Consider the following 14,722-nt stretch of genomic DNA (forward strand, 5'->3'; position numbering starts at 1 on the left):
CAGCAAAACAAGGCGACGACGCGAACCAGGCGATCACATGCAGTACGACCACACGGCAATCCGAGCGGGGAGGAGCACGCCTGTTACCCGCAGCGCCCCCTGGCGTCCTTGCTCGCTGTCATCGCTGCGCCGACCTCCTCCCTCCGTTGCTTCTCGGCGCGGACGACACACTGCCCAGTTCTAGTACACCATAACTACACTAAAGTGAACTTTAACTAGAGCACTATATAGCTCCTTCGGAGCAGAGTAGCGCAATCTAGAACGCCGTCTCTCGGCGACTAGCGGCGAACGCCCGGGGGTTCCAACTGCGGTCAGAAATGCATGGGGAACGTGAGAAAATCGTTGTTTCTTCAGTTTTGTGGGGATGTGCGGAATGGAAATCATTTTTGACATAATAATGAAACATTTTAGAATAATATGCGATAAGTTTTGTGCCATACAAGGACGTAACTTTTTTTAAAAAATTGCCTGAGCGGCATCATGCAGCAGACGACACGGCGACGTCACACCATTCACGTGACCCGCTCCGGCCAACCCGAAAAGCCCATCTCCGCTGCGAGCAAAAATCGTCTGCTTCAAACGCCATTGCCTCGGAAATTGCCTTCTCAAAATTTGCACACGCATCCGATATTATTAAAACTTTGATAAAGTGTTTAGCGCTTTACTAACTTCACGACAGGCTACTTTTGAAAAATGTGAACTCGCCGTTAGTTTTTTAATCAGCCGTGTTGTATCGATCTCCATGTATTCTCCCATAGGGCGGGCCGCCTCCTGGAACCCTGAGTACCACGTGACTCGCGCCGAGCCGCTCTGTCGGCCATGTTGTCGGCAAAACACGGGGTTCAAAGGATTGCGCTACTCTGCTCCGTAGGAGCTATATAGTGCTCTAACTTTAACTACACCATAACATTGCGGACACTGTGGCCAGACCTTGATACAAGCATGTCTAGGTTTGGAGAATTTTTTTTTTATGCAAAGGGTTATTTTATTTTATGAACAGTTGAAAATAAAAGAAACCAATTCTAATCACTGAAGAAGTTAATAACTTAACCTTTCTGTACTGCATTAACTGAAATGACCAATCAGCGCTGCCCTTAATTCTCCCCTTAGCCATCACCATCCAATCCAAAGCCAACTGGCCAGCCTGCCGCGCATGCGCACACGAGTCGAACCTCAATACAAGGTTCGTCAAATTTTCCACTAAAGGTTCAAAAAAGTCGAACCTGGTCGAACTCGAACCTCGGCCGGTTCGCTATGGCCTCAGAAATTTGAACAAGATGCCGAAGTTTCAGTACCAAATGTTATTTTATTCAAGAGTTATAATTGATTTTCTGAAAGTTTAATTGGGAAAATGGTGCCCATTTTCGCCCGTTGTCGGTAGTTCCGTAACTGGTTCATATCATATTTAGCCGTTTAGTCGTAACAAGTTGGCCATCACTATCCAAGCCAAGTCAACCAGATTGGACTGGCAAGACCGGCAAGGCGGACGTGAGTCGAAAGAAAGCGCTCAGTAAATTGTAGCTTCGATAAAGCATGAAAACACTTCCTATATGAACACCCCTCTGCAGAAGCGTGATGGGGGACAGTAAAAAGTCAGAAGAGGCACGGGGCACCGACGGCACCGACAGTGCACAAGCGAAGCGTTTGGAGCCACACTCCGAATCGGAAAACGCCGAACAGAATGAAGTGCAAAATCCGGAACCGAAGGCTGAGTCCTCAAGTGGGTGGAGTTCAATTTCCTTCCAATCTGGATATTTTTATTTTTTTCTGGAAGTCCCGCACGTGCCGTGCACAAGTTTTAGCACGGAAGTCGGAACTTAAAAGGGACCTTGCAATCATATTTAATTGTGTCTACCTTTTTTGCGGTTTCCACATCTCTTGGGGTTCGAGCAAGCCAGCGGGCACGGAGAGAGTAATTAAATATCAGTGCGTCATATTTTAACCGGACGACACGGAAACCTCCTCCACCTACGGGGGCGACCCGCGTTGCCGAAAGCGCACGATATATGACGTTTGTGGTCCTGGGCTTACTACTGGTCAGAGCAGCTAAAAGCTTCTTTTTAGTCTAAATGCAAAATATAAGTGGCGCTTGCCGTTTCAAATATTTATAAAAGTATTTTTTTGTTAGGTATTTTAGATCAGAAAAGAAACAAATGCAGTTTATAAAGTAGGAAAACAAGAAATGACTTGTCGACATACCCGCCACCAGGCGGTGGAAAAGGCGGCGCATACTAGAAAGGTGTAGCGGGATCAGGCACCGACAAGCGGCGAGCGTAGAAAGGTCCCGGATGTATGCGGCGGCGCTGCAGACAAGGATCCGACCGGTTCCGAGAGTTCCAAAGGCCTTCGGCGAGCAGCTTTGGCTTGCGGTTTGGCTTTTTGGCTTCATGGCAGCACGAAGTGGCTCCCGTAGATGAACTGATCTTTACCCCGTGTTTGCTGTTGTTTGTGGCCAATGAAGTGTTATGTTGAATTAGTGTTTAATCGTTCAGCAAATACAATGCGAGCTGCCCTGGCTGCCCACTTCATAGCCTATCAAAAACATGCTTTAATGGCGCCCTCTCAAGCCATCAACACGGAGTGCGGCAGCCGTGAGCGCTTGCTGAGCTCACTACCCCTCCTCTAGTTCACGGCCACTCAAGCAACCAAGGACGTATGAGGGAGGTTATTTTTTGCTTGTTTTTGTAATTTTAATTTGCCTACAACTTTTAAACTAAAGCGGATTTCGAGAAAAGGAAAGTTTAATTAAGTTACTATGTTCAATGCGCTCTGGTTCGGTGCCCAGTAAAAAGTCCTTGCAGGGCCCCTTTAATAACTTTTGAAAAAATTAAAAAAAAAAAAAAAGTTTTGGGTTTGGAAGTTTATACAGCCTTGATGTTGGCTTTTAACGGCGACAGGCTAAGAATTCAGGTGAAGCTCCTTCCACCTTTTACCACTCTAGCAGAGGAAACGTTGGAGAGGAAGTTGCCTCCTCTCCAGCGTTCGCTCTGCTGAAGGGGAAAGAGATGGGAGGAGCTCCCCTGAATTTTAAGACTGAAGCTATTTTTTTAACGAATGGCATTGAGATGCATGACGTAGTGCATCGCGACGCCATTTGGGTCACCCTTTTTGGACGGCGCCTGTATCACTGGGGTGCATGTTAAGCCTGTCCCCCGCGTACGTTCATGCCACGTTGCGACGACAGTGTGAGGCTACTAATTACAAAACTATTAACCCACTTAACTCACAAAACTTAACCCACGAACCCGCTTCGCGGCGTCCATCCGGCAACCCAACCCCCGCTGTCTCCGATTGCACCTCTGGAAAGCGAGTCCCATACCATTTAGTTCAGTAAAATTTTGTCAACAATATTCATGTTTTTTTTGTTTCTTTTTTAGTGTTAATTGTAAGAAAGAAATGTAAATATTGCCAAATGCTCAATAAAAAAAAATGTTCTAGAAAAGAAAAAAAAAAGTAAGCCTACACTGGGGATCAAACCGGGGTCCGCTGTGTATAAAGCAGACACCTTACCACTAAGCTATGCCACCACTTGGGAAACTTGTTTTAACCATTCGTTTTATACAAGCTTCGCGTTGTGCGTATAGCCATGTCCGGTCGAGGTGCACCACATAGTGCGTATAACTTTACTTAATTTTTAACCTGTCACTGACTATTAAAGGGCAGCTAAGATCCATACTTTTGATTTTGGGATTATTATTGTTTTTAGCGCAGTCAGCGTCCCTGAATTGCAAGGTGTAATTTTTTCTCGTTATTGTGCATAGTTTTAAAGATATCGACACCTCAAAGTTTTGTTTGGGGCACGGCCGACAAAACCGGAACTAGCCGCTCGAGGCCCCGGCAACAATGGAAAACAGCCTCTATGTGGACGTGACATCAGGATCGTTCTCGTTCAACGAGTACGCAAGCCAAGCGGCACCTACTTCTGTTGCGCTAGCCGTCTAAAGATAGAAGGTAAGCTGATTTTGTTTTAATTTTGTGTACTAGTGGGAAAAAATGAAATGCGAACAGAGGAGCGCGTGGCTCGCGGTACAGGCTGCGCCACCTGGAAGTGAGCCTAGGGGCAAGGGTGTGTGGCCTACTCCGGTGTGTTCACGCCCTTCGCTATGCGCTCCCCAAGCTTCGGCAGTGCGCTGAAAGCTATCACCGCTATCTTTGCTCGCTTGGTGTGTGCGGCGAGCTTCTTCGCACCGCACGCGCTGTGCCAGCAAAGATAGCGGTGATGCTTGCAGCGTACTGAGAGGCGAGCTGTCGAAGCTTGGGGAGCGCTGAGCGAGGGGCGTGAACACATTGGAGTAGGCCATGCACCCTCACCCCTAGGCTCACTTCCACGTGGCGCCGCCTGTACCGCGAGCCACACGCTCCTCTGTTCGCATTTCATTTTTTCCCGATAGTACATGGTAGTTATCCAGCATATGTAGCAAGAGTTAGTGCGTATACCCAAAAGCTAGCGACTGGAAAACCCGTGAACTCATTCGGTGCCGTACTTGGCGGCCGCCGCCGTACGTGTGGTCTGCCGTACTTGTCGCTTGTATACCCAAAAGCTAGCGATTGGAAAACGAGTGAACTCTTTCGGTGCCATACTCGGCGTCCAAGGCTTTCCAAAGTCCGCTTGTTGAACAGCGTTCACCCACACAATCTCCAATTTCCGGTCCGACTTGTGAAAAAGCACCTCCGGGTTGTGCAGCGGGTTGTTTGAGCAGCCCACAGCGCTGCAAGTTGTACCTGGCATCTTTCGAGGAACAGCTGGGCAGTCTTGGGCGCACCGAATTGCTCGCTAAAACAAGTCTTCGAGTCCTCACAAGCAAATAAACAAAAGGCTATACCGAAGCTACACGGGCTACAGATAAAAGCAACGGCTAAACACGCCAATCACAAGCTGAAGTACTGGTGGTAGCGGCTCAAAGAAGTGCACTTCACACTGCTCGACCACGCAATAGGTGCGTATGTCCGGACCGGAGGAAAAAAAGAGAATGATCCTGACGTCACAACCCAACGTTGCTTTAGCGACCGGCAACCCGCTGGCCGCCTGCTAAGGAGCTGCGGCTCGCGGCGGGTCGCATTTTTATTATCGGCATTAGTTGAGAATGCGGCGTCCCCCTGACGTAATATTTTGGCTGGGGTCGCATTTTCTGTCACTACCGTAAAATCCTGAGAGATGCCCTACCCCCGAAAGAGAGCCCACCCCTATTTTTGGCTTGGTTTGCTATATTTTTTTAAACGTCGAAAGATAGCCCATTTCTATTAATCGTAGTGCTGGGATCAGTGATGGCCTCGGCGTAAATGCGGCTAGTTAGCTATGATAGGATATACGAGAACATTGCTGACTGGGAAGTACAGATATCTTTGCTTCGTTGCCGGAAGGGACACGACCTTAAAATAGCAATTTTTTAAACTTTTCTTGATTGTACATTGAAAGTTAGCCCACCCCATATTTTCACCCGATTTGCTCTTGATGTTAGGTGGGCTGTCTCTCGGAATTTTACGGTACAGCGATACCAGTAATTTATTTCATTTTGAGTTTTGGCCGGAGTTGCCCTTTAATCTAGCTTTGTCATTGATGTGATTCAACAGTGGCAAGAGCAGTTTTATGAACACGTTGAAGTAGCGGAGCTCTCTGGTGCAGTGTTCAAACCAGCATCCATCGAGGTCATAGCAGATAGGCCAAATTATTTGCGTTGTGCCATTTGGCCAGCGGAGACGCTGTTGGCGTAGGCTAATCAAGTCTACTCGGGCCCGCCAGTACGACTTCTTCAGGTCGATTGCGTCGCAGTGCTCAACACTGTGCTCTCACCAAAAGAGAATCTTAGAGCATGGCCAGGACTTAAATTTTCAGTAATATAGCATGATGTCCCGAGGTTATGACACACCAATACTAACCACTAGAGAGGAGAGAAACCTCCTCTCTAAAGTTCCTAGCACTCTCCCTGTGTCCCCTCATCCTCCATTGCCCTCCTCTCTCGTCCCATCTTCCTAGTGCTCGCCCTTTCTCTCTGCATCTGGTGTTACCTTTGCCTGCACTGCACACAACTAGTGACATGGAGTATAGACATGGTTTGCTGATGACATCATTGCATCATACGAACGGTCATTCCTGCTTGCCCTTGTCGAGAAATACAAGACGCTAGGGTGAGTATTTGGCCGCTGTTGAAAAGCCAACCTTGGTCACACACTTTGCCAATAGTGTTCCATTCGAGCAGGGTTTGATTTGTCTGTGATGCTTAGCTTTGTTACGTGGCACTGAAACCATGGCTTGTTTTTCTTGAAAACAGTTTGTACATCCTTCTGAGCTTAAAACGAAAGGTGCGTCGTTTTGCAGGGGCCGACAACCCGCTACAGCGGCTGCTGAAGGCTGCGGAGAAGAATGACGTGGCTGAACTGAGTCGAATGCTATCCGAAGACCCATCGCTCGTGCACGCTGCCGACTCCGATGGCTATACGGCCCTCCACAGGGCTTGTTACGCCAACCACCCGAACGCTGCCCGGGTATGCACCTTTCCAGCGTTCATCACCCGGGCAAAAAATGTTGAGGCACTGGGCTCTACACGCAAGCGTGGCATTTGATATTTTGTTGAGTAAAGCAGTGGCGTATGCAGGGATTTCATTTGTGGGGGGCCGGACCGACGAGAGTAAAGGGGGACAAGATAAAAAGAAAAGAAAGTTCAAGAGAAAATAAAAGCATGTTCATTTTTTTTTCTAATAACTATGCATTCTTCTATTAAGTAATTAAAATAAAGTTGTCATAATGATTTTGGGATGATTATGATCCATAAAAATGATGCCCCAGAAATTCCCCACCAGGAAGGCGTTTGCATTTACTTTTTTTATTTACCAGTCACGTCAAAAAAAGACACCAGAGTAAGCAGAAATCAAGAATCATAAAAACAAATGTTTATGAAGCACGGCTCCAATGCACAAAGCCTCCAGTCATCAGGGCTGATAAAACAATGATGCTTAAGAAGGAATGCAGAACATCTTGATGGATAGACAAAAAGCACTGGAAAGCTGCTCCACCATAAAGTACTCCCTATCTTAACCTGATCTAACCAACAAAAATATCACGTGATTTGTTCGTTGGTGTCGATTTCTAAGGTTTCCGAAGTCCGCTCACAAATTAAAGTCAAGGCAGTCACACAACGCAACAAGGGGACGATGTAAAATGGTTTACACACTTGCATATTGCACTTGGCTCTCGTCCTGAGGCAGCAGGTCGCACACTTGCGCCCCTATCTCGCGCGGTTCACAAACTGCCGATGACAACTTCCGTACTCGAACCTTGAACCGCAAATCCTGCGCTCTCTGTGACGTCACGGCGCGGTGGTGGCGCGTCGGTCGCACTTCCGGTCTGAGGCTGTGGGCAGAAGTCCCCATGCCAGACGTGTATTCCTGCGTTGTTTTGAAAGGAACCAGACAAAAACCTGCCTTCTCGTCAAAACGCCGCGACTGGGGCCGTACCAAAAGTGTCGAGAAAGGTTTGAAGGTCAGTTTTTATGTGCTCAGTTCGTCCGAGAATCAGGATATGTGCCGTAAAAAGGGAAAAGCAGACGCCTTCAAACAACGATTGCTTGGGCGGGAAGCACTTTGGGTTGAATTCACGGATACTTGTGGTCATCAGATTTATTTGTGTTGTTGCAACATGAACGCCAGAAAGCCAGAAAGCCATCAAGTTGTGCGGACCACCTGCAGACTACGTTCAGTGCGTCTTCAAGTTCAAACGGCCGCCTGATCGTTCGAGCTGTCGTCTGCTCTCTCAAACGTTTCTGCTTGTCGTCTGCTCTCTTAGACTACGCCGGCCCGTATATGTTGGCCCGGTACTTGCGATAAGAAGTAAGTGCAGGCCTCAAAAGACTTGCGTTTGAAGGTTGGTAAGCAGGCTCGATGTAAACAGTAAATACAAGATGTTGATCATTGTTACCAGTGACTATCACTGACTATCTACGCCTAATTGACTTGGTCCGATTCTGCTTGCGATTTTCAGTATCGACGTCGACCACCTCAGCTACGGTTCACGCTTTTGCAGCCCGAGCGGCGTCGCGACTGAAAATTGCGAGCAAAATCTCATCATGCGAATCAGGTTTTAGCGCACATACTGCGGCGTCCACGCGAAATGAATCGCCACATGTCACATTATTCGCGCGAAGTTTCGCGGTGTAACGAGCCTCGGTAATTTCGCTGACGCTGCTCAAGTAGTCAGACATTGCCAGGAAGACGTAAAATCAACAATTCGAACGCGAAAAAGAGCAGGGGGACTCACACCGACGCCGATAACATCGCATTTCAATGGTTTGTCTATGGGCGACGGCGAGCTTCCTGCCCACACCCCCCTCGCGCATGCGCGGCGCCGGTGGCGTCCGCTAGGGGCGCTCCGGTTTGTTTGTAAACATGAGTTGGTGTATATTCACTTTTCTAAGACTTTTCCCGCCATCCGAGGAGCCAATCAGATATCGCTCTTTTTAGACCAATGGGAGCCACGCTGTACAAAACAAACACATACAATACAATACAAAATCCAATTAAGAAAGAACATGTGCATAGACCCCCGAAAACTCCTAAAAACCTTCGCCCTAACTGTCGACCATCAGCCGGACACCGCTTCAAGGAAAAACCCCTCGTCAGGGTGCAAGAGCAGTACCGACGCTTCTTCTCAAAATAAAAAAAAGGCTACAAAACATCGAGGGGCCTCGCTGTGCTGGAGCGAGGCACAGCGCATGGTACGTACCTAGAGCGGGGTCCTCGAGGAACAATTAAGACAGGGGACACGGGGGCCGCTCTGTGGTGGCGACAAACCAGCCCTGGCGGCTCCGCGAGAGGGACATGGGGCACTCGTGAAACAATAAAAGTAGAAGTAAAGAAAGATATTCGTTAGCTGATTATTTTCCAGTCATATTAGATAAAAGACGTTAAAACTACACATTTTTTATTATTTTTACTATGTCATAAATGGCATATTGCATTCCCTTCCTTTTCTATTTCCTTTTCTTTTACAACTTCTTCATGAAGTTTGATATTTATAAACCCGAGAGTTAGTAACCTTGCCGACTCCACCCCCCCCCCCCCCCTCGGAAATTTCGGGGGGGGGGGGGGGGGGGCGCGGCCCCTTTGGCCCCTGTCTGTGTACGCCACTGCTGCATGCTCAGAATCTGTTCCACGGCCCGGTAGATAAAGACAGCAGTGCTCAAAAGGCAATTATTGAAATGATCTATAGTCAAGTTGACCTCAAGACCCTTTCACACACCCATGTTTGAGTACGACTGACTGAGACGAGACTGGTCTTTAAGCCTCTTGTGGCGGCTTATGACTGGCGGCATTGCTGTGCAGCCAGTCGCAAGCAGTTACAAGAGGCTTAAATGCCGGCCTTGTCTCAGTCGGTCGTAGTCAAACGCAAGTGTGTTTGATTGAGCCTTCACATGTCATCTGACTCAGAGCAGAATAATTATTGGTGCGGCCAGTATGGGATGAGACTAGACTTTGGCACGAGGATAATATGGAGTGCACCAGATAAGGGAGATTATTTCTGTTATAATAAGGTCTTTTTTTTTAAACCAAAGGAGGAAAATATGTTTTATTTATTGGGAGGTTTCCTTACTCTTTATTCGATTTGTTGTCTTTTTAAAATGTTTTAATTACCTCCAAACAATAGACCACATGTGAAATGCACAGCGCCATCTAGTGGGGTGCCGAGGAACTTGCTGCTTCTCACAAGTTGGCTTTGGCGCTGGCAAAGGGGGGGTGTGAAAGCGTAACTCTGAAGAATCCTCTGCTTGCACATGTACTCGTGCAAAAAAAGCGCTTTCGAAAACCAGGCACCCACGCCTGTGCGAAGCCAAATTTCAAGCTGAAGTGTATGTCTGCCATGTTGTTTGCAGTGAGAAACCAGCGACCGGCAGGGCGACGAGCACTTACACATGCAAGAAGAGTGTAAAACAGTTCTAACCCTTAGCTTGCAGGTTTGGGTGAGGATCGATGACAGCGAGCAGTAGGCCTCGATTGTTACCGAGAACGCTACTATAGTCAGTTACAGGTTAAGAAGGTAGCGGCAAATGCCCCTCAAAGGGAATCATATATCCCTCCGCCACCTCCGCATCCAATACCGTCCCACCGTTTCCGTGACGTCGTGGCCAAGGCGCGAGGAGGGTCTTGCCTTTCTGTACATATTTGCTTTATCTTTCGACTTTGACTTAGCATTGTGGAAGCCACGAGAGGGAGATTAGAGTTCTCGCCCACCGACGGAAACAAATACGACTTTCGGGGATTAGCTTCCCCCCCGATGGATACAAAGGCTGCTTTCAGGGGCTCGGTTCCCTCTCCGATGAATACAAAGGTCGCTTTCTTCAAAAGTGGGATCGGAGACAAGTGGGAATCCATTGAAGCGGAACAAGGAGCGTTTCCAGTGAACTCTTCTTTCGACTGCGGAGAGATTTGAAACGGGCGCATCACACTTGTGGGAGGAGCTTCTCCTACCTTCTTGACTTGTAACCGACTATAAATTGAGAAACAGCAGAGGAATCTCAGTGCAACAAAGATGGTAGTGCAAAGAGTGTTGCCAGACATTCAAACAATATCGCATATGGTCTGTTGACAAATTATGAGACACCCACGGAAAATCTAGTAATAGAATTAATTTGAAGCATGAGGTTCTGTTTTACTTTGAGTTTTCATGTAACTTGAATGCCCTAAACAGATATAAAAATCGGCATTTGGAGGCTAGTAACCTGGAATGTTCCCCAGGAGCAGTTTTATTTTCTTCAGTGCCAAAGCATGGCTCTTCCAACGTCCCTGTAAGCATTAAAGTTAAAATCTCCCAAGATTGCTTGCACCGGTTTCCCCAAAGCGCAAAACTTTCAGCTTTTCCACACTGGTGAAAAAGGAAGAGCAGCAGAGCTGTAGCTTCTGTTCTCGGCAGTGGCTTTCCGGGGTAGCGATCTGCTCTTCTTTCACAAGGGAATCTGAAGCACTCGACGCAGTTGAACTTTAGGCGATAGCGGCCTCGCGTTGGTTGCGGAACCATTCGCGCTGCTGTGCACATCGCCGCTCGTTCCGTTCCCACTCTTCTTCTTCCGGAGAAATGTTGTCGCCATCTATGAGCAGCGGTAGCGACCAGTTGTCTGGTTGCCGCGATATATGAGCAACGGCGGCAAGCAGACAATTGGCAAGCACAACACTCTGGACAGCTACCGCCATCTATGAGAGATGGTGGCAACCAGAGTGTTGTGTTGACATTTGTTTGGTACCGGACACTACCCTGGGGAAACTAGCCCTTAACAGCTCCACTGTAATAAAGGTGCCAAATTGCAACAGGGGCACCTATTGGTTACATCAAAAAGGGTATCAAGCATGGTGGCCTTGCATGGCAGGTTGAACTGAGAAGTCCGCAATTATGTCCAATTTATTTGTGGAACTATAGACCTTTCCAAAAAGGAGTGTGCGGTCGGTGCCATCTTGAATGTTCGCGCATATGGCGCGTGTTTTCCTCATTTCTTGAAGCGATGAACACGCATGTGCTGGGCTGTGAAGATCGCATGCTGGACTGTGATTTTGTAAGCATCGGAAAGGTCTATACTCGGGAATAACATTTTTTTGGCAATGAAGCCAAGGCCTTGGTCACCCATGCGCTCGCGCGCATGGAGTGCTGATCACAGCTGTGCTCGCACAGTTATTGCTTCTTCGGAAATGCCAGAAAAAGTTGTCCCTACTATGACGCATTGTTTGCACTAAAAATATTTCGGTAGAATATTTTAAATTTTTATTTGCTAGTAATAGATACTAGCACCAAATTACCTCAGACAGTATTCCGTAGCATATAAAGTTCTGGCCGACCAAAGGTCCTTCTTTCCGACCACCAGCGTCCCACGAGTACGGGCGATGTAGCAAACGACAGCACGATCCAGACAACACATTACGCCGTGCATCTGCATTTTCATCTTTCACCATAGAACGTTGGCACATACTGTCCACCTTAGTCACATCGAGTAGTTGTGCGCCTTAGCAGGAAAAACATGTTCCTCGCCCAACTCCACCCCTCTACCCCGATTGAGCAGTAGATAACCCGTGAATGCTCACATGGCGCGCATGCCCTGTCCGTATGTTGCGTTTCATTGTGAGAGGCGCCCTCGAATGCTGACAAGACGGTAGCTTAGCAGGTTGTTTCCAGATGGTGCCAAAGCATGGTCCCTGAAGGCGATTTAAAGGGAAACTGAAGCGGTTCTCTATTTGAGAAAAAACATTTCAATGGCCTTCATTCTACCTCCAGGATCAGGAATATCAAGATTATTTTTCAATTTGGTGCACGGAGGCTTCAGAAATTAATTTTTAAAGTACCGCCGAAGCCCCTCCTTCCCGGGGCGTGACGTCACACTAGGAGCTTTCGGAATCTGCTCTCGCGCATCTTCAGCGCCTATCAAAGCTATGCACGCGCACTCTTGCTATTTTCAGAAAGGTCAGAAAGAGACGTCACGACTGGTGTCAGTGCGGGAAATATACCTGGCAAGCTTGCCGTTGCACGCGCTGCCCACACGAGCAACACGCGCTTGGCGGCCCGAAGATCCTAGTATGACGTCACGACTGGTCGAATGTTTTTTCGCTTTTTCTCGCTTTTAGTTGCATCTTCAGGGAAAACAAAAGTGATATTCAGATTCACGGGATAAAAATACGCCAGAATTCACCTCTAACTCGTTTTTTCCAAGAAGTGTTTCAGCTAAGCTTCTTTTCCGGCTTTACAGAAGTCAAACACCAACAAAAGTACAGATGTTTGCATTGTGTCTGTAGATGTCTCTAGTTTTGTTGGCGCCAGTCTTTTGTTTAGTTGGAGTGTGGTGCCCGCAATGTATCTTACAACTGTGCATCAAAAGGGGTCCCGAAGTGGCAACGAATGACATCACGAAAGCTGGAGTGTCACTGTGTCAGATGTCGCAATCCTGGCGGTTGGCCCAAACAATTCTGGAAAAAGCGTATGAGAGAATGCAAGTGTCGCCGTCGTCCCGACTCCTGGTTGCCAAAGCTTTTGTGGACTGCGTCAAGCTGGACAGCAACCTGCAGCAGCACAGGCGTCTGCTACAGACACGACCGCCGCTGCGATGCCGCCACATCCGCAGCCGGCGACAATGTGACGCTTCTACTACATTGTTGGGCGGAAATCAAGGGACCACTTTTGAAGACGCGGTAAACACTTCTGTCGGAGACATGTTTCCAGGCATCATGCTCAGAGTAGACTTTTTCGGTCACGTACTCTCCCGGTGCATTTCTGGATTCTTGAGTTAACGGTGATTTCACTCTTCGCAGGCGCTGCTTGCAGCGGGTGCGAGCGTTCGGGCCCGCACTGTTGACGGCTGGGAGCCGCTACACTGCGCCTGTAAGTGGGGCGCCCTCGAGTGCGCCATGGTGCTCCTGCAGCACGACGCCGACCCCAACAGCCCCAGCGAGGGAGGCCTGACACCCGTGCACCTGGCGGCCAGCCAGCCGTCCAGCCGCACGCTGCTCGAGACTCTACTCTGGAACCCGTTTGCGGATGTGCGTTCCAGGAGCCGTGCCGGCGACACGCCTAAAGACCTGGCTGCCAGGCACGGGCCCTGGGCCTCCCTCTTCGACATCGTCGCTGACGAGATCAACGTCTTCTGAAAAACTTGAGCCCGAGCAGCTCCGGCAAAATTCTAAGACGTGCTGATGCAGTGGCACTTTTAGGGAACCTTTAAAGAAGCTGTTCTGTGGATAATTTCGAAAATATTTTTTTTCGCAGATTAATGTTACTCTAGTTGGTGAGCCAATGCCACTGCTGTTGGTGCGGAGCACGAGTAGTTTTTGGCTACGCAACCTTAGACAAATCAAAAGTTTCATCGGGCGATGAAACCTCAGATTTGCAGGACACTTGTTGTTCCTCAAAGTGCACCCATGCTGTTACGACATCTAAGCGTCTGCAGTCAGTTCAGTTGCTTGCAGAGCAGTTCCCTAAATGTGTGTGTAATAACATTGTGTGTATGACAGCGTGACCTACATGGGGCAGCAATTTGTGGTGATGGGTGCCAATGGCTGCAAGCATTTTATATCGATGGGGTCGGTGCTGAATAGTTTTGGAGCAGTGCTGAGATGACTTCTTTCTTCCCACCACGAGAATGAAAATAAACAACACGAAGAGTGGTGTGGTGTGGTGGATGTCTTCATGATTTTTGAAGTTATACAGGTGTTACGTTAATGACAGAATGGTGCCAAAAGCTGTTGATCGTGCTCTACGAAAAAGAGTTAATCAGCTTCATACATGATGTACAATTTTTAATATGACTGTGTTTTGAGTTTTGATAGTCCACGTCTTGCTGCACTGCATGTTTTTCCGTTTTTTAGGCAAAACATGTATAGATTTTTAAAGTTCATGAGTGAAGTTAAATTAAATCTTTGTGTCTATCATAGGAGCGGAAATCGGACATGCTACAGTTCATACAGTAGAATATTTGCATTGTGACTTGTTTCACTTTACAACTCTCGAAGAATGCTGGGAAAATTGCTGCCGGAGTTTGATTATAGCATAATTCTTATCCAAGACTGGCCTATTAGCTCGCCTCACCATTCTCTGGCACTTTTAAAACAAGGTAAGATATTTTAATTAAAGTACTACAAGAGGGACAACTCCAAGAAGCGGTAGGAACTGCTCAACTTTATTCCTTCATCCAGTTTTGGTCTAGTTTCCATAGAGAATTGTTTCATGGCAAAGGCTTCTTTTATTGAATAAAAGGTTAAA

At 47.8% G+C, this 14,722-nt stretch overlaps 1 protein-coding gene across 1 annotated transcript; it reads left to right on the plus strand.

The window, feature by feature from the left end:
- Positions 1-1,681: 1,681 nt before the first annotated feature.
- Positions 1,682-14,128, plus strand: LOC8024944 (ankyrin repeat domain-containing protein 49). Its single transcript, XM_040222421.3, has 3 exons — positions 1,682-1,720; positions 6,223-6,483; positions 13,276-14,128. The coding sequence occupies exons 1-3, from the start codon at positions 1,682-1,684 to the stop codon at positions 13,609-13,611; spliced, it is 636 nt and encodes a 211-aa protein (XP_040078355.1). The 3' UTR covers positions 13,612-14,128.
- Positions 14,129-14,722: the final 594 nt, after the last annotated feature.

The sequence above is a fragment of the Ixodes scapularis genome, unplaced genomic scaffold (genome assembly GCF_016920785.2).
Source record: "Ixodes scapularis isolate PalLabHiFi unplaced genomic scaffold, ASM1692078v2 PGA_scaffold1__304_contigs__length_218370807, whole genome shotgun sequence".
NCBI classification, from domain to species: domain Eukaryota; kingdom Metazoa; phylum Arthropoda; class Arachnida; order Ixodida; family Ixodidae; genus Ixodes; species Ixodes scapularis.